At 44.7% G+C, this 20,299-nt stretch overlaps 1 protein-coding gene across 1 annotated transcript in view; it reads right to left on the bottom strand.

Annotated features, from left to right (window-relative positions):
* LOC126336506 (neutral ceramidase-like) overlaps window positions 1-20,299 on the bottom strand; it is a 313,334-nt gene that overhangs the window by 242,143 nt on the left and 50,892 nt on the right. Inside the window, exon 2 of the mRNA XM_050000282.1 lies at window positions 18,725-18,848. Coding sequence (XP_049856239.1) covers window positions 18,725-18,841 — 117 coding nt within the window. The 5' untranslated portion in view covers window positions 18,842-18,848. The remainder of the gene's footprint in view (window positions 1-18,724; window positions 18,849-20,299) is intronic.

Genomic DNA, 20,299 nt, shown 5'->3' on the forward strand with positions numbered 1-20,299 from the left:
CCCGCCCTCTGCAGGCGGAGATTATCATACTGATAGGTAATACCAGGATGGCTTGCCACGAAGAACAACAAAACTGGACGTAGATGACAACTAAACGAGACCTACGATGAAAAGAAAAGGCACCACAGACCATAATTCCAACACTCGTGGTTGTCGGGCCATATGATCTGCATCAGTCAGGTTGGTATACCACCGCTGTTTTGGGCATCCCTAGACACATCTTCGGCAAGTAATATCGTTGGCTGGTGTAAAATTGTCTTCAGTGATGAATCTACTTCGAGCTGAGCAGAACGACCAGCGAAGACGTGTCTGGGAATCACGGAGAGTGGCTGCATATCAATTTGCAAGTTGTTCGCCATACGGCCTAAGAGCAAGGTGTGATGGTCTGGGCCGCCATTTTTCATAGCAGGACCCTTTTGGTTCTCATTCGCGGCACCTTTAGAGCACAGCGGTATGTCGACGATGCCGTACGCCCCGTTCTATTGCCCTTCATGGCAATCTATCCTGGGCTTATACTTCAGCACGATAACGCCTACCCGCTGCATGTCTTCGTGCTTGCCAAACCCTATCTGATATCTTGGCTAACGAGATCGACTGATCTCTCCTCAATATAGAACATTTGGAGCATTATGTAAAGGGACCTGTAACCATCTCGGGAATTTGACAATCTAAGAAGCCTATTGGACAAAATGTGACACGATATCCTGCAGGAAAACATCCAAGAAGTGTATCAGTGAATGTCAAGCGGAATAACTGCTTGCATAAGGGCCAGAGATGGACCGACGCGTCAGTGACTTGCTCAACTTGTCAAGCTATTTCTCTTGAACAAATCATCCTATTTCTCTCAAATCATTTGTTTGTATGAACATATACTTCACATATACCGATTTGTGAACCGTTGGGACAATTCTTTTGTGGTGAATCGTTCTTCACTGTTATTTTTTATTTTTATTTTATCTAAGGTCGTGCAGTTACCATCTCCCTAATAAGACAACGAAGATTATCAGGGATTTTACTTGAATTTTTAAGCCATGATAGTGAATCACGTAGTCTAGGGAAATTTGTAGGAAAACACAGCAATATCTGTATACAAACGAGCCTCAATAATAGATTGGATAAAACACAAATCATGTGAGCAAATGAGAGCATTGTTAAACAGCAGCCTAGAAAGGAAGACAAAGGTAACTGGAGCCTAATTAACTTCATAACGAACTTTTTTTTTGGTCATCAGCCTACTGACTGGTTTGATGCGGCCAGCCACGAAGTCCTTTCCTGTGCTAACGTCTTCATCTCAGAGTAGCACTTGCAAACCTACATCCTCAATTATTTGCTTGACGTATTCCAATCTCAGTCTTCCTCTACAGCTTTGGCCCTCTACAGCTCCCTCTAGTACCATGGAAGTCATTCCCTCCTGTCTTAGCAGATGTTCTATCATCCTGTCCCTTCTGCTTATCAGTGTTTTCCACATATTCCTTTCCTCTTCGATTCTGCGTAGAATCTCCTCATTCCTTACTTTATGAGTCCACCTAATTTTCAACATTCGTCTATAGCACCACATCTCAAATGCTTCGATTCTCTTCTGTTCCGGTTTTCCCACAGTCCATGTTTCACTACCATACAATGCTGTACTCCAGACGTACATACTCAGAAATTTCTTCCTCAAATTAAGGCCGGAATTTGATATTAGTAGACTTCTCTTGGCCAGAAATGCCTTTTTTGCCATAGCGAGCCTGCTTTTGATGTCCACCTTGCTCCGTCCGTCATTGGTTATTTTACTGCCAAGGTAGCAGAATTCCTTAACTTCATTGACTTCGTGACCATCAATCCTGATGTTAAGTTTCTCGGTGTTCTCATTTCTACTACTTCTCATTACCTTCGTCTTTCTCCGATTTACTCTCAAACAATACTGTGTACTCATTAGACTGTTCATTCCGTTCAGCAAATCATTTAATTCTTCTTCACTTTCACTCAGGATAGCAATGTCATCAGCGAATCGTATCATTGATATCCTTTCACCTTGTATTTTAATTCCACTCCTGAACCTTTCTTTTATTTACATCATTGCTTTCTCGATGTACAGATTGAAGAGTAGGGGCGAAAGGCTACAGCCTTGTCTTACGCCCTACTTAATACGAGCACTTCGTTCTTGATCGTCCACTCTTATTATTCCCTCTTGGTGGTTGTACATACTGAATATGACCCGTCTCTCCCTATATAGCTTACCCCTACTTTTTTAGGACTCTTGAACAGCTTGCATCATTTTATATTGTCGAACGCTTTTTCCAGGTCGACAAATCCTATGAACGTGTCTTGATTTTTCTTTAGCCTTGCTTCCATTATTAGCCGTAGCGTCAGAATTGCCTCTCTCGTGCCTTTACTTTTCCTAAAGCCAAATTGTCCGTCACCTAGCGCACTCTCATTTTTCTTTTCCATTCTTCTGTATATTATTCTTGTAAGCAGCTGCGATGCATGAGCTGTTAAGTTGATTGTGCGATAATTCTCGCACTTGTCAGCTGTTGCCGTCTTCGGAATTGTGTGGATGATGCTTTTCCGAAAGTCAGATGGTATGTCGCCAGACTCATATATTCTACACACCAACTTGAATAGTCTTTTGTTGCCACTTCCCCTAATGATTTTAGAAATTCTGATGGAATGTTATCTATCTCTTCTGCCTTATTTGACCGTAAGTCCTCAAAAGCTTTTTTAATTTACGATTCTAATTCTTGATCCCCTATCTCTTATAAATCTACTCCTGTTTCTTCTTCTATCACATCAGACAAATCTTCACCCTCATAGAGGCTTTGAATCTATTCTTTCCACATATCTGCTCTCTCCTCTGCATTTAACAGTGGAATTCCCTTTCCACCCTTAATGTTACCACCGCTGCTTTTAATGTCACCAAAGGTTGTTTTGACTTTCCTGTACGCTGAGACTGTCCTTCCGACAATTATATGTTTTTCGATGTCTTCACATTTTTCCTGCAGCCATTTCGTCTTAGCTTCCCTGCACTTCCTATTTATTTCATTCCTCAGCGACTTGTATTTCTGTATTCCAGATTTTCCCGGATCATGTTTGTACTTTCCCCTTTCATCAATCAACTGAAGTATCTCTTCTGTTACCCATGGTTTCGTCGCAGGTACCTTCTTTGTACCTATGTTTTGCTTCCCAACTTCTGTGATGGCCCTTTTTAGGGATGTCCATTCCTCTTCAACCGTGTTGCCTACTGCGCTATTCCTTATTGCTGTATCTATAGCGTTAGAGAACTTCAAACGTATCTCGTCATTCCTTAGAACTTCTGTACCCCACTTCTTAGCGCATTGATTCTTCCTGATTAATGTCTTGAACTTCAGCCTACTCTTCATCACTACTATATTGCGATCTGAGTCTATATCTGCTCCTGGGTACGCCTTACAATCCAGTATCTGATTTCGGAATCTCTGTCTGACCATGATGTAATCTAATTGAAATCTTCCCGTACCTCCCGGCCTTTTCCAAGTATACCTCCTCTTCTTGTGATTCTTGAACAGGGTATTTGCTATTACTACCTGAAACTTGTTACAGAACTCAATTAGTCTTTCTCCTCTCTCATTCCTTGTCCCAAGCCCATATTCTCCCGTCACCTTTCCTTCTACTCCTTCCCCTACAACTGCATTCCAGTCGCCCATGACTATTACATTTTCGTCCCCCTTTACATACTGCATTACCCTTTTAATATCCTCATACCCCTTCTCTATCTGTTCATCTTCAGCTTACGACGTCCGCATGTATACCTGAACTATCGTTGTCGGTGTTTTGTGTGTGAAGTCTGACGGGACTTAACTGCTAAGGTCATCAGTCGCTAACCTTACAAACTACTTAACCTAAAATATCCTAAGGACAAACACACTCATCCATGCCCGAGGGAGGACTCGAACCTCCAGCGGAACTAGCCGCACAGTCCACGACTGCAGCGCCTGAGACCGCTCGTCGAATCCTGCGCGGCTGCAGAGGTCGAATTCCTTCCTTCCCTATCCTTATCCACTCTGAGCTAAATGCATCATCTCTACCTTCCTTGTAGTCTGCAAACCGCTAAGCTCTGATCTTTCTTCCTTTGATAATGGGAACAACAGACTCCCATCACATATATATACTGATATTAGGTGCCCATCAGTCTTTCACTTCAGGATGACAAAAGCCAACAAATTAAATAATAATTTAACAGAAAATAAATTGTAATTGCTTTTTTTTTAAGGAGCGAATGGCTACGGATTTGTATTAAGTAATACACCAGTCTTCTTATTGTCACAGAGCAATTTATGAATCTATTTTTAATGGAAAGGTAAATTACAGCATCATCTGCAAACAACCTAAGAGAACTGCTCAGATGGTCACTTCCACCATTACATGATTCACGTTACCGTTGACTAACTGAATGAACAGTTTGGAGTTTAGAGTTAGTCATTGTAGGATGTGACAGAGCTGCGACCACGCACTTTCAGCTTGATTTGTGGTTGACGTGTATTGCAATCATATAAAAAATATTTCGTTCGTGAATGTCACATCTGAAATTTCATGTACATTACCCACATTAATTATTAATGACGGAATTGTTATAGGACGTAGAAAGTTACAATCACGATCAGTTTAATTGGTTGTAGAATCATAGCCGCGAACGGAATGCTTCGACCTGTCACGTGACTGAAAGGTCATGTGAAGAATCGGAATGAAGAATAATATCTTCTCGTATTTCTAGCCGCGTCAATTTGAAGAAAATTCTCGAGCTTTCGAAAGGAAGCACCGACCGATACTTAAAGCTTGTAAGGAGGCGGGAGCTGCAGTTTCAAACGCGACGCCGGCCTTTATCGCCACTTCACGTAACTCGGTCCCGCGACGGGCCGGAACTGCTATGTGCTGCACAAATCACCTTCCGCGCACGCCTCGTTTCGGCCCTCTCTGATTGGTGCCAGCGGCCGAAATCGTAGGTATATAAATGGGAAATACTGCCAGCCACGGCCACGAGCCCCACCATCTAGCTTCCTGGAAGGGTTGTCTTATATACCAGAAGTCTATGAAGTCTTCCCGCCCTCGACGAAGGAAACCAAGGACGAATCGCCCACCCCAGCCGTCACGGGACGTACCCATTTCCCCGTCTTAAGAGGTAAATCCAGCGACCATCCCACCACTGATGCTCAGGCGCCTGATGCATCTGCGATACAGGAGCCCCCTCCAGCTCAATTCCCTACTATCACATTCGTTGCTGCGACTCAGTTTCCTCCTGCTCAACCGCCTTCGGTGACGCTTACCAACGTCCCCAGTCTGTGGCCTCCTCCCGCCAGTTTGCTGAAGTGCCCCAACCCAGCATCGCGGCGCCTACTCCACCAGACACCACGCCCACCCTGCCCATCACAGGGTCAAGTAGTCCACACAGAATTCTCCTCCAGTGGTGGAGACAGATGCTTATTTCCGGGATGACGTGCGAGAGATACCTGCCGGTCATCTCTCTGTTCACACAGACGGACATCAGTGCTATCATTCGTGAAACAGCTCAAAATATCCGTCGGTTGGAGGATGGGCTCACTAAGGTCATCGCCCACCACACAACCATCAGCCTATTCCGGATCTAGTTGTATGTATTTTCAATGCTGATGGTCTTAAAGGTATGAAGACTGAACTGAACACTTTCCACTATGACCACCATGAGGACATTTTATTTGTCTCAGAAACCCACTTGACACCCGCCGACAATGTTCGTCTCCACAACATGATTTGCTACAGCACTGACCGACTCCATCGCCGAGGTGGGGGCACGGCAGTGTTTCTGCATAAGTCATTCATCCATAATCACGAGGTTCTTCAACTACTTGAACGTATAGAGGCTACGGTAGTCACTGTTTCTACCAGCCTTGGGGCTATAACTTTTGCTGCGGCTTATTTGACCCCTACTCTACCACTCCTTGAAGCTGATCTCTGTACGTTGACATCAGTTCACAAACTCGTTGTTGGGGAAGATCTCAACACAAAGCATTGGTGCCATTTTGAAGAATACTTTTGCGGTGCAGTTTTTGTTGGAAACACTCCATAAACTGGATTCTGACCAAGACCCCATGGTCGTGAACCTTACCGATTTTGCTCTGTTTTTCGACGTCTGTTCTACCTTGATCATCACACCACTCAGCAAGATCTTGACCTAACAATAACTCCAATCTGGTTAGTTCGTTGATTAACACGCCACAAAAATCCAAAGGCGGTGAAGACTGCTAGTTCCCTGGTCCCACAGGCTCTAAGCCCTCTCAATGACATGCTCCCCTCTTGCATGAACTCAAAATCCAGAAGAACCACTACCAAAGGTGGTGGAAGCGAGTTCCTGATACTTGGGATAAGCATTGCATGAAGCGTCTCCAATGTGAATTCGGCCACTCTGATTTAAAAATGGAACAATGGGAGGACAAGATGTCCGCCTTCCTCCTCCAACATAAATCTGAATGGGCTTCTATCCAAGCACTGTGGCACCCCAAAGTGAAGACCAACAATCCCATCTGCACAGTGGATGGCTCAACTTATGATGTCCTTTGTGTGCTAGAAACTCTGGCCGATATGTTTGAAGCCCAGAACCAATTGCTCATCCAGGGCCTCACGCCTGATGAAGATGTCAGTCGGATCCAGGTTTGGATTTCATCATCAGCAAACACCTCCACTGGCTCCCATGTAAGCCGCTGGTCTTATTTACCTGCATCCTGAACCGCTGTCTCACAACTGGCCTTTTTCCACCACAGTGGAAGCAGGCCAAAATGATTGCCATCCCCAGGCCGTCAAAGGATCCTATGGTCCCTACCAACAAGAGGCCCATTAGTCTTCTGAATGCGATGGCCAAGTTTCTAGACACAATGATCCTCCACCGCATTTCCCAGCCTCTGGTGGTGGCTGGCACAATCTGTCCAGAACAGTTTGGATTCGCAATCCCACCTGTCGGCGCCAGCCGCTGTGGGCGAGCTGTTCTAGGCGCTTCAGTCCGGAACCTCGCTGCTGCTACAGTCGCAGGTTCGAATCCTGCCTTGGGCGTGGATGTCATGTGTGATGTCATTTGGTTAGTTAGGTTTAAGTAGTTTTAAGTCTAGGGAACTGATGACCTCAGATGTTAAGTCCAATAGTGCTTAGAGCCATTAGAACCACCTGTCGGCCAAACTCCGAGTCAGCAGGATCACAGAATATGTCAGCAAGGGCTTTAACTCCAACATGTCGAACCCAGCGGTTTTCCTGGACCAGCAAAAAACATATGATGAGATCTGGCAGGACAATCTTGTGTATAAAATGCTGACACAGACGACCATCCCCGACATCTATATGAAGATCGTGTGTAATTTCCTCCACGATAGGACTTTCTTGGTTACTCAGCAAGCAACTGCACAATAAGGTGCTTTGGAGGAATCTGCGTGCCTTTCCCATCACGAGGGCAGTTACCTCAACGAACAAACAGACATAGTCACTATCAAGGCGTCTATGCGAGAGGACAAGGCGTCTCTACGGCAAAGTAGAAGCCCTATGCAACACTGTTGCTGGCATACAAAACATTGGCACAATGCCTCCCCAGCACTGGAAATGACACCTTGTTCCTCTCACCATCCTTGGTCAGCCACTAATGAAGCGTTTGTGTTGACTTGACCACTTGATGGGTATTGACCATCATCAACTACCATTGATGATACATATTGTAGTTCGTAGTTAGTAAATATTTGACTGAAACCTGAACTTTCACCATCAGAGGGTAGTATGAGACATCAAGAGCCAGCGACACATCTTCAATGTGCACTCAAGTGACGTTTTTGGTATTACATAATTGTGGAATGGAGCAGTTTTCGTATCCACCAAGACAGTAACACTTTGAGCCACCAGTGAAGCTGCATTTCAACCTCCCACAAAAAAATCAGAAAAATAAAAAATAAAATAAAAAAAGGCACGGCATCAGTCATGTTGGAGCACTGACCGTGTTTACTTGCAAGTACATGTGGGTCATGTGTGATGGTCACGAGTGCTGCTCAGTGTCATTGAGTAGCAGTGTCTGAGTCAACATTGATTGCTCATCTGTATTCTAAGGCACCGTTGTTTTCTCTGTATGCTTCCGTTGTATCAGTCAGATATTGACGTCTGCCCAGGAGCTGGCTATGTGGCTGAGGCAAAGCATGAATAGTCCCAATGACAGAATACGTGGCTAGGCAACTCTTTCTTAGCCCCTTAGTCAGGGAATTTGACAGGAGTCGCTCGCCGGCCGTCCTGGCAAGCTGCCGGAGACGCCAATATTCACACCACACATTGGTCTAAGGACAGAGTGCATCGTGCCTCCCGCCAAAAAAATTACCGGTAGCCACTCACAGTGATACCAATTCACGTGAATCTGTCTACAGCTTTGCGTAGCAGACCTATTTTCCTCTTCGTCATCTGATGACTTTCTTGGCAGCCTAGTGAAGGACCTCTCACCTAGTGATAGTCAAGCCATGTCGCCCACAACACTGATACGCCTGACCATCACGTGGACTCAACGACAGGTACAGTTTCGCCTACAACACCTCGTCAGCCCAAAGGTCTTTCTGGGTACTCCAACCCCGACAGTCCCCCCATGGCCGAAAATCTAAACTGTCTTTACGGTTGCGCCCATTGCAGCAGCCATGATTCGGATTCCGATGCCTCCACATCTGGAGCAGGACACGTTCCTGCTCCAAACTCTTCTCAGAATCCACCTGCACCAGCACCAAAAAGGAGGAAATCCCTCCTATCGAGGTGTACAATCCCATAAACTACATTAAACTGAAAACTGAGCTGCAACGCCTTATTGCTGGTGAACTGTCGGCAGTTTACCAGAAATGCACGTCATGTGCCTGTTTGACACAAAGGACGATTATCTACAGGTCCTCAACTTTATGAAGTCGAGGGCTATGGACTACTACACTCATCAGGCTTCTGACGACAGAAGAACAATAATGGTCATAAAAGACCTTCCCTGCAAAGTTACAGAAACAGAAGTCAGTGATAAATCAATCCGCCTCAAGTTTCGCGATACTTTGGTATATCAGTACAATAAAAAGGACCCTGAAACCAAGAGGTTAATCCCTATAACCATCCATGTTGTCGCCCTTATTATGAGAGAGGACGTCGAACGTATTTGCCATATAAGGTATCTCCTGTGCACCAAGGTCGGTATTGAATTGTATGAGGGCAGCAAGGGCCCCTCCACCTTCCATAGGTGTCAGCGTTTGCACCACACTGGCAATTACTGCTCACTGCCTTTTCAGAGTGCCGTATGTGCCAGCTCTCCTGTGTCAGCGGACAGTAAACACCCAGCCTCGGAAAAGCCCACATACATCCCCTGTTTGGACACCACTAACGACCTTCCTGGAAGCGTTGGCCTACATAACAGAAGGCTATGAAGTCTTACCATCCTCCGAGAAAGAAATCAGGGACAAATCGGACACCTCCGCTGTCACGGGACTGCACCCATTTCCACATCTTAAGAAGTAAGCCCAACTACCATTAAACCACTGATGGTCAGGCGCCTGCTGATCTGCAACGCAGGAGCCCCCTCTTGCACCATCCCCTGTGACCATGTTTGCTGCTACAGTTAAGTCTACTCCTGCTCACCCATCTCCTGCGCGAATACCAACGCCAACCAAACATAAAAATGGTCTGGAGCCCCTCACGCCCACCTGTTGAAGTGTCAGAGGCCACCACTATGGCACCACCTTCTCCATATAGTCACCACTCCCACCCCTGCCCACTGCAGGATCAAGCAACCCACCTGGGATGTGCCATGAGTTGTGGAGACATGCCTCTTTCCAGGATGACATAAGAGAGATCCACTAGGTCATTTCTCTGTTCAAAGAGCCCCACTGCAGGGCTGCCATTTGGAAAAGGCTTAAAATATCTATCATTTGGAGGGCAGGCTCACAAAGGTGTTTATGGGCTCAGTCAGATTTTGTTATAATAGTGAATCGCCCACTACACAATCAGCACCCCCACCAGGATTTAGTTGCTTGTATTTTTAATGCTAAAGGCGTGAAATTTATGAAGACTGAACTGAGCACCTTCCACCACGACCGCCATGTGGACGTTTTGCTTGTGTCAGAAACCCTACCTGAAGCCCACAGACGATTTTCGTCTCTGCAACGTAGTTTTGTATCTCACTGGCCAACTACTTCGATGATATGGGGCATTGCAGAGTCCCTACATAAGACTCTCGTTCATATTCACGAGACTCTCCGACCACTAGAGTATGTAGAGGCTGTGGCAGTCACTATTTCTATCCGCCTTCATGCTATTACTCTTACTGCAGCGTATTTGAGCCTTAACCTACCACTTCTTGAAGTACACCTCCATATGCTGGCGTCATTTGACAAACTCATTGTTGGGGCATATACGGCAGTCTCGCATTGGTAATCCAAAGGGCAGACTGCTCCTACAATTGGAAGATCCTGTAGCACTGTCAGTCCATGGCCCCACACTCTCATCAGTATACTAGTTTTTTCTGACTGCCAGACCGAACTTTTAGATGTGGCCATTTTCAAGAACATTGTGTTGCAGTTTTCATTGGAAAGATTGCACGAACTGGCCTCGGACCATGACACCATACTCACACCCCTTATTGATGTCGCTCTGTCTATAGACATCTGTTCTGTCTTGACCATCACAGGTTGAGACAAATTTTCCAGGATCCTCAACAACAGCACTTGTCAAAACCTCGACCTACCAGTCTGATAAGTGCTGTAGATTACCTATCACAAATATCCAAAAGGCCATTAAGGCCTCTTATTCCATTGTCACAAGGCCTTTTACTTCACTTGCTGACATGCCTCCCCTGCTGAGCGAACTGGAAATCCAAAGAATCACTACGGCAGGCTATGGAAGCAGTTTCGAGACCCTTGAGATAAGCATTATATTAGGTGCCTTGAACGTGAATTCTGCCACTGCTTTGCTGATTAGAAAACTGACAAATAGGAGGAAAATATGTCCACCTTTCTCCACCAACATAAGTCACACTAGCCTGTTGTACAAGTTACATGGCACACCACAGTGAAGACCAACCATCACATCTGCACAGTGGATGCCTTAACTTATGATGCCCTCTGTGTGGTTGAAACTCTGACCAATACGTTTGTGGCCCAGAACCAATTTCTCATCCAGGGTCTTATGACTGATGAGCTCCATGACGAACACAATTTTCTGGCGGCCATTAAAGAAAAAGATTACATCGTTCTGCACCTCACCTTACATTCCCAGTGGAAGTCCAGCAGATCCTCTAGCAGACACGTGGCAGCGGGCTTCAGGTTTGGATGGCACCTTCAGTACCCGTAGTCTAGGGGTAGCGTCTTTGATTCATAATCAAAACGTCTTCTGTCCCGGGTTCGATCCCCGCCACTGCATAAAATTTTGTAAATAGTCGGCATTGGCGGCGGAAAGACTTCCGGCATAAGAAGTCAGCCTCATTTTGCCAACGGCCTTGTCGAAGAGGGCGGAGGAGCGGATAGAGGTTCGTGGCACTCTCTTGTCGTAGGGGTGGGAAATTGCCCCTAAAGGCGGAAGAATCAGCAATGATCAACGACATGAGGATGCAGAAAGCAATGGAAATTACTGCATTAAAGACACGTAGCGTGTATCCACAGGACATGTGGCCTGTAGCTGAAGAAGTGTCATGATGATCTCTCCATTGGCAAAAGATTCCGGAATAGTCCCCCATTCGGATCTCCGGAAGGGGACTGCCAAGGGGAAGGTTACCATGAGAAAAAGATCGAATAATCAACGAAAGGATAATGTTCTACGTGTCGGGGGTGGAATGTCAGAAGATTGAACGTGGTAGGCAAACTAGAAAATCTGAAAAGAGAAATGCAAAGGCTCAATCTAGATATAGTAGGCATCAGTGAAGTGAAGTGGAAGGAAGACAAGGATTTCTGGTCAGATGAGTATCGGGTAATATCAACAGCAGCAGAAAGTGGTATAACAGGTGTAGGATTCGTTATGAATAGGAAGGTAGGAGGGTGTGTTACTGTGAACAGTTCAGTGACCGGATTGTTCTAATCAGAATCGACAGCAGACCAACACCGACAACGATAGTTCAGGTATACATGCCGACGTCGCAAGCTGAAGATGAACAGATAGAGAAAGTGTATGAGGATATTGAAAGGGTAGTGCAGTATGTAAAGGCGGACGAAAATCTAATAGTCATGGGCGACTGGAATGCAGTTGTAGGGGAACGAGTAGAAGAAAAGGTTACAGGAGAACATGGGCTTGGGAATGAAAGAGGAGAAAGACTATTTGAGTTCTGTAACAAGTTTCAGCTAGTAATAGCGAATACCCTGTTCAAGAACCACAAGAGGAGGATGTATACTTGGAAAAGGCCGGGAGATAGGGGAAGATTTCGATTAGATTACATCATGGTCAGGCAGAGATTCCGAAATCAGATACTGGATTGTAAGGCGTACCCAGAAGCAGATATAGACTCAGATCACAATATAGTAGTGATGAAGAGTAGGCTGAAGTTCAAGACATTAGTCAGGAAGTATCAATACGCAAAGAAGTGGGATATGGAAGTTCTAAGGAATGACAAGATACGTTTGAAGTTCTCTAACGGTATAGATACAGCAATAAAGAATAGCGCAGTAGGCAGCACAGTTGAAGAGGAATGGACATCTCTAAAAAGAGCCATCACAGAAGTTGGGATGGAAAACATATGTACAAAGAAGGTACCTGCGAAGAAACCATGGGTCACAGAATAAATACTTCAGGTGATTGATGAAAGGAGGAAGTACAAACATGTTCCGGGAAAATCAGGAATACAGAAATACAAGTCGCTGAGGAATGAAATAAATAGGAAGTGCAGGGAAGCTAAGACGAAATGGCTGCAGGAAAAATGTGAAGACATCGAAAAAGATATGATTGTCGGAAGGACAGACTCAGCATACAGGAAAGTCAAAACAACCTTTGGTGACATTAAAAGCAACGGTGGTAACATTAGGAGTGCAACAGGAATTCCACTGTTAAATGCAGAGGAGATAGAAGGTAGGTGGAAAGATTACATTGAGAGCCTCTATAAGGGTGAATTATTGTCTGATGTGATAGAAGAAGAAACAGGAGCCGATTTAGAAGAGATAGGTGATCCAGTATTAGAATCGTAATTTAAAAGAGCTTTAGAGGACTTACGGTCAAATAAGGCAGAAGGGATAGATAACATTCCATCAGAATTTCTAAAATCATTAGGGGAAGTGGCAACAAACGACTATTCACGTTGGTGTGTAGAATATATGAGTCTGGCGACATACCATCTGACTTTCGGAAAAGCATCATCCACACAATTCCGAAGACGGCAACAGCTGACAAGTGCGAGAATTATCGCACAATCAGCTTAACAGCTCATGCATCGCAGCTGCTTACAAGAATAATATACAGATGAGTGGAAAAGAAAATTGAGAATGCGCTAGGTGACGATCAGTTTGGAAAAGTAAAGCACGAGAGAGGCAATTCTGACGTTACGGCTAATAATGGAAGCAATGCTATAGAAAAGTCAAGACACGTTCATAGGATTTGTCGACCTGGAAAAAGCGTTAGACAATATAAAATGGTGCAAGCTGTTCGAGAGTCTGAAAATTGTAGGGAAAAGCTGTAGGGAGAGACGGGTCATATACAATATGTAGAACAACCAAGAGTGAATAATAAGAGTTGACGATCAAGAATGAAGTGCTCGTATTAAGAAGGGTGTAAGACAAGGCAATAGCCTTTCGCCCATTCTCTTCAATCTGTACATCGAGGAAGCAACGATGGAAATAAAGGAAAGGTTCTGGCATGGAATTAAAATGCAAGGTGAAAGGATGTCAATGATAAGATTCGCTGATGACGTTGCTATCCTGAGTGGAAGTGAAGAAGAATTAAATGATCTGCTGAACGGAATGGTCTAATGAGTACACAGTATGGTTTGAGAGTGAATCGGAGAAAGACGAAGGTAATGAGGAGTAGTAGAAATGAGAACAGCGAGAAACTTCACATCAGGATTGATGGGCACGAAGTCAATGAAGTTAAGGAATTCTGCTACCTAGTCAGTAAAATAACCAATGGCGGACGGAGCAAGGAGGACATCAAAAGCAGGCTCGCTATGGCAAAAAAGGCATTTCTGGCCAAGAGAAGTCTACTAATATCAAATTCCGGCCTTAATTTGAGGAAGAAATTTCTGAGGATGTACGTCTGGAGTTCAGCATTCTATGGTAGTGAAACATGGACTGTGGGAAAACCGGAACAGAAGAGAATCGAAGCATTTGAGATGTGGATCTATAGACGAATGTTGAAAATTAGGTGCATTGATAAGGTAAGGAATGAGGAGATTCTACGCAGAATCGGAGAGAAAAGGGATATGTGGAAAACACTGATAAGGAGAAGGGACAGGATGATAGAACATCTGCTAAGACATGAGGGAATGACTTCCATGGTATTGGAGGGAGCTGTAGAGAGCAAAAACTGTAGAGGAAGTCAGAGATTGGAATACGTCAAGAAAGTAATTGAGGACATACGTTGCAAGTACTACTCTGAGATGAAGAGGTTAGCACAGGAAAGGAATTCGTGGCGGGCCGCATCACACCAGTCAGTAGACAGACGACCAAAAAAAAAAAAAAAAAAAATGAACACCACTGTAAGCTCCAATGCACATCATTGTTCTTATTTACCAGCAACCTAAAATGCTGCCTAACAATAGGGCTTCTTAACCTCAGTGGAAGCAGGCCAAACTGATTGCCATCCCTAAGCCCTCGAATGATCCTATGGTCCCTACTAACAACAGGTCCATTAGCCTTCTGAAAGTCATGGCTGAGGTCCTAGAATCTTTGATCCTCCACCACATTTACCAGCCTCTGGAGGCAGCTGAGACGATCCATCCAGAACAGTTTGCATTCAGTTCCCACCTCTCGTTCGACCGCCAATTTCTTAGGATCATGGAATGCGTCATCAATGGCTCTGACTCCACCAAGGAGACCCCAGCGGTTTTCCTGGTTCTGTAAAACGCAAATTTTGAGATTTGGCAGGACAATCTCATGTACAAAATGCTGCCACAGACGACCATCCCAGACACGTACGTCAATATCGTGGATAATTTCCTCTGTGATAGGACCTTCTTGGTTACTCAGCAAGGCTAACGCTCGAGCTTATATCACATGTTGATGAATACCCCTCAAGGCTCTGTGTTGTCTCCCATCCTCTTTAACATTTATGTTAATGATATGACACCCATCCCACATCGCCACCTGGCGCTATATGCCGATGATACGGCGATCTATACAACTGGCTGCAGCACAGACCAGCTCATTGCTCGTCTCTTGAGGCAGGTAGACACGACAGTCACTTGGCATCGATGAGACAAGATTGCCCTCAATGACGCTAAAACTATGGCAGTCTACTTCACCAAACGGTGCCAAATCCTCGGCCAGAACATAATGTTGCAGGCGCCCAGGCCCCATGGCCCCTGATACCAAATATCTGGATGTCCACATGGATAAAAAATTGCTCTTCCATCAACAAATGGAATACGTCACCCAAAAAAGACTGTAGGTGATAAAAGCTTTGTACCCTCTGTTCAATAGCAGGGAACTGAACCTAGAAACGAACCGCTAACTGTACTGGATGGTTGTCCACCCTTTCCTCACCTATGGCTCCTCGCCACAGGCTGTGATTAGTGCCTCCCAGATGCAGACCCTCCAGCGTATGCAGAATAAGTTACTATGGTGGAGCTGGCAAGCCCCTCCCCTCCCCTCATATTCTCCTGGAGGAAACAAACGTTGTAAGTCTAAAGCCGTCCATTTGAGAGAAGGCAAAGTGTCTCTATGACATGGTCACTGGTCTACACCACTTTGGCACCACGACTCCATGGCGCTTGCAACGCCACCCTGTTCCTCCGACCATTCTCGAGGAATGAGGTTCAGACCTTGGCTAACTCGCTATGTGTCGACCATCACACGACCTTCACTATCAATACTTCCCTCCTGACTGCTACCTTGAACTTCCATCATCGGAGGGTTGTACGGGAATTCAAGTCCCAACGCCACACCTTCGACATGCACTATAATGATGTCATTGGAATGACATCATTGTAGGATAGAACGATTTTCATGTTTAATCAAGAAAGTAAGGCTGGAATCCTCCAGTGACGCTGGAGATCAACCTACACAAAAAAAAACACAACCCCAGCAGTCAGTTGTTTTACTCCTGACGACGATAGAGGAGCTAGCCATCGAAAGCTCGAGACCTTACTGGAATTGGTGAGGCTTGAAAACCATAAGATATTATTCAGTAATGTTACCGAGAAAGACTCCATGGACACAAATTGGAATGATAGTTCAGGTTGGGGTAAGGTACCTAATGCCCGCATACTTAGTTTTAGTCTGCTGGGAAGTTTCAAACGTGAAACCTGTTTAAATTACCAAAGTCTCATAGTTTCAGTTTAATTTAGTGAGTTACGATTACCACAACACAGTCAAGTGGACTTACAGTACTCCTGTAAGAACAGTAGTGTCTATTAATGCGTTAATTTCATTGTACTGGTTCCCATTCCATAACGCAACATAGGGTGTGCTAAAGAGTACTTCATGCTTCTGACCAATACATTTGGTATGCTAGCATTACTGTAATAATGCTGATGTTTGTCTTACAAAGACGATCACTTTGTCAACGAACAAATCTCGCATGTGGCTTGATGTGATATGCTGTGCCGACCGTTGTGGCCGAGTGGTTCTAGGCACTTCTGTCTGGAACCGCGTGACCGCTACGGTCGCAGGTTCGAATCCTGCCATGGATGTGTGTGATGTGCTTAGGTTAGTTAGATTTAAGTTCTAAGTCCTAGGGGACTGATGACCTCAGATGTTAAGTCCCATAGTGCTCAGTGCCATTTCAACCATTTTTTATATGCGGCCGTGACCGTCTCATATATATATACAGACGTCAAGTGGCAGCACCAGCAATTGATGGGAGGGGGAGGGACGCGGGGAATAGTGCGAGCGCATAATGATTGGCTTTCTAGCGAAGGATGGAAGCCTTCCAGAAACGGCTAAGTTTGTAAAATGTTCGAGTACCGCCGCAGTTTAAGTATACTGTGTATGGTAATCTGGTGCTGTCCACGGCATGAGTGGAGGCTAATGTGGTTCACAAAGGGCCATAGGGGACAGGAGTAAACAAAGGCTGCGGAAATGTATATGGATGAATAGACGTGTAACTGTTGGATCAACTGACAGCCTGGATGAACCAAGGGGCTACCAACAATCTCCTCAACGATCGTTCAGTGAACGTGGCTGTGTATGGACCGCCGCACCAGGCGCCTGGTTCTTGCACTCATGCTGATTGCTGTTCATTGACGAATGCATCTGGAGGTCGAGTGGCTCTAGGTGACCTTTTCAGGTGCATCACGTTCGATGTTCCGTCGGACATAAAGCCATTGCAGCGTACGGCGCAAACGTCTGAAAGCAAATACCCTGTAATAATCGTCGGAAGGGTCCACGCGAGAGGAGAGAGCTTCATGGCCTGGGGAATGCTTTCGTAGAATTCCGTGGAAGCCACGGTGGATCAATACAAGTCTGCATCTATCCTTGGGGAACGTGTCTATCTCTATATGCAGTTTGTTTTTCCTCGGCGCGATGGCATCTCCCGCAGACTATACAACGCGTTACACAGCCCGCAGTTAACATGCGTCGTTCGAAGACCACCAAGATGAGTTTACCGTGCTGACGTGGCCAAGAAACTCCCGGATTTAAACCCAGTCTCGAATCGGTGGGACCATTTCGATAGGACTGTACGCGCAATGGATACTCTGCGGAGAAACACAGCTCACCTGGTCACGGTAATCGAATCGCGTGACTCCACACACTTGTCGGTACTTTGCATAGCCTCATCGCGTCTCTTGCTGCACGTATCGCAGAAGCCCAGCTACTACACAATTATCAAGTGTGACACACCCTACAATGGTATTTCTGTTAACAGCTCCTCGGTTAGTCATTGCTTTCAAGTGTTTCATTATATGCTCTACATATAAAGAGAAAAACTATTTGTGATAATCTACATCCTTACAGATTTTTCTGCGTATAAGTATCGTAGTACCTCCAAAAGTTGACAGTTTTAATCTTCCAGGAAGTTTCAAATCAGCGCACACTCCGCTGCATAGTAGAAATCTCATTCTGGAATGGATATATTGTTCGCAATTATATGACTCCTTCTAAGCCACTTTGTTCTTTTGAAGTTATTGCCCCTACTGCTATTTATAGTCTGTTATTGAGATTATATGGTTCAATTGGATCTGAGCACTATGGGACTTAACATCTGAGGTCATCAGTTCCCTAGAACTTAGAACTACTTAAACCTAACTAACCTAGGGATATCACACACATTCATGCCCGAGGCAGTATTCGAACCTGCGACCGGGTCGCGCGGTTCCAGAGTGAAGCGCCTAAAACCGCTCCTCCACACTTGCCGACCTGAGATTAAATCTCTGAAATTTCTCCGTCTGTTTCTTTAATCTGTTTCCAATAGATTAGTAACTGTACCAACAAGTATCATATTGTCCGTTTCAGAGACCCATTTAGACCACTATTTCGTACGACACATAAAGGCAGTGCATAAAGTTTTCTCTCTGTGAAAGTATATTCACGAATTGAAAGTTATTGGATGAAATTTCCATGATGAACATGTCGTTTGATACTGTTTGAAATTTTTCTGAAGCACAGGGAACGAGAGTACTTACGAAAGTGACTTCTACCGGCGGACCTGTGACGTCAGCAATTCCGATTCCGACCATATAAGCGGCCCCTGACGTGGACAGCAGTGCTGCCAACAATACGAGTGTAATCCCGTGCATCATTTCGAATCTGAAAAATAGAAAAGGAAACATACTGGTCAGCACAAATTAGTACTTCATGAGTTGACGATCCTGAATACAACGGTATAACAGCGTGTCTTTAACCCCAGTCGATTATGTTTCCTGACGCACGTAGGGGAGAGTGCTGTTCCTTGGGACACCTTCCGATCTTTCGCCTCAGTCAAGCTCTGTAATAGACATTTAATGCATGTTGTTGTTCCATTTTCGAATAATGGGATTTACAATTTATTTGCTATTTCTGAAATTACAAAAATTATTACGGAAAATTACGGTGTTTCTTCAAATGTAAAAACGTGTTCCAGGTTACAATATGGTCATATACCAAGAAGCAAATAGTCTATTGAAGGTTAAAAGCGTTATAATCTAGATAAAGTTGTTAGTAATACATTGAATCATCTGTTTGTTACGTTATTACTCGATTTCACACTAATAAGCTATATGTGAAATGAAATTAATGGTTCAAATGGCTCTGAGCACTATGGGACTTAGAACTACTTAAACCTAACTAACCTAAGGACATCAGACACATCCATGCCCGATGCAGGATTCGAACCTGTGACCGTAGCGGTCGCGCGGTTCTAGACTGTGGCGCCTAGAACCGCTCGGCCGCCGCGGCCGGCGAAATGAAATTAGGTGTTAGTATTATCAAAGTACAGTTGTAGTCAAACATATTTTAAATCTGCAGCTGTAGGAAACCAACACAAATTTCCATTTTCAACACAGGTAAAATTGTTAACACGTTAATTTGCAGACATCCCATGTTCCGTGGTAAAACTTTCTTCTGTTTCAAGGTACAGGTGCACGACTGATAAAGTATGGCTTTACTATCCACACCATAAAATTCTCTTTTGTAATAGCTGCACCGCTAGAGATTTTGGAGCGACTGCAAGAAATGTTAAGAGCAGGTACAAAGAACATGTAAGAAAATCGAAGAATGAATGTAGCCACTCCACATAAGCAAAAAAATGTAATAAAAGAAAATCACCATCATACTCAGATGAAACGGTCGTGGCAGCCTAATGCCATAGCAAACACTAACGGCTCTTTAACACTGCTTTGTTTTACTCTGTCTTTGCGTTAGCCTTACGCACGTCGATTTCTTATCGTTAAGAAGGAGTATTAAGTAAGTCAGTCGGGTCATAAATTTGTTAAAACATTCGGCGAGCTTGTATTTTGTTTACTAAACGACAGTGCGTTCCCGATGTCTAGGAAAACAGTATCTCCTTCCCCGTCGTTGTCTACGGCTGTTTTAGTCTAACGAAATGTTCACTCGTTTGTCTTCACGGCAGAAGAAAAACTTCGAGTCCTGCAGCCATCCATGTAGAAACAGACAACGCATCGTGGAGAACACATACGTCCTTCATACAGAGAGGGAAGTTGGTTGCAAGTTACGGATCTCGTCAGACTATTGTCAGTTAGATACTGGTATTTCTCAGTTGC

The sequence above is a fragment of the Schistocerca gregaria genome, chromosome 2, assembly GCF_023897955.1.
Source record: "Schistocerca gregaria isolate iqSchGreg1 chromosome 2, iqSchGreg1.2, whole genome shotgun sequence".
Classification (NCBI taxonomy): Eukaryota; Metazoa; Arthropoda; class Insecta; order Orthoptera; family Acrididae; genus Schistocerca; species Schistocerca gregaria.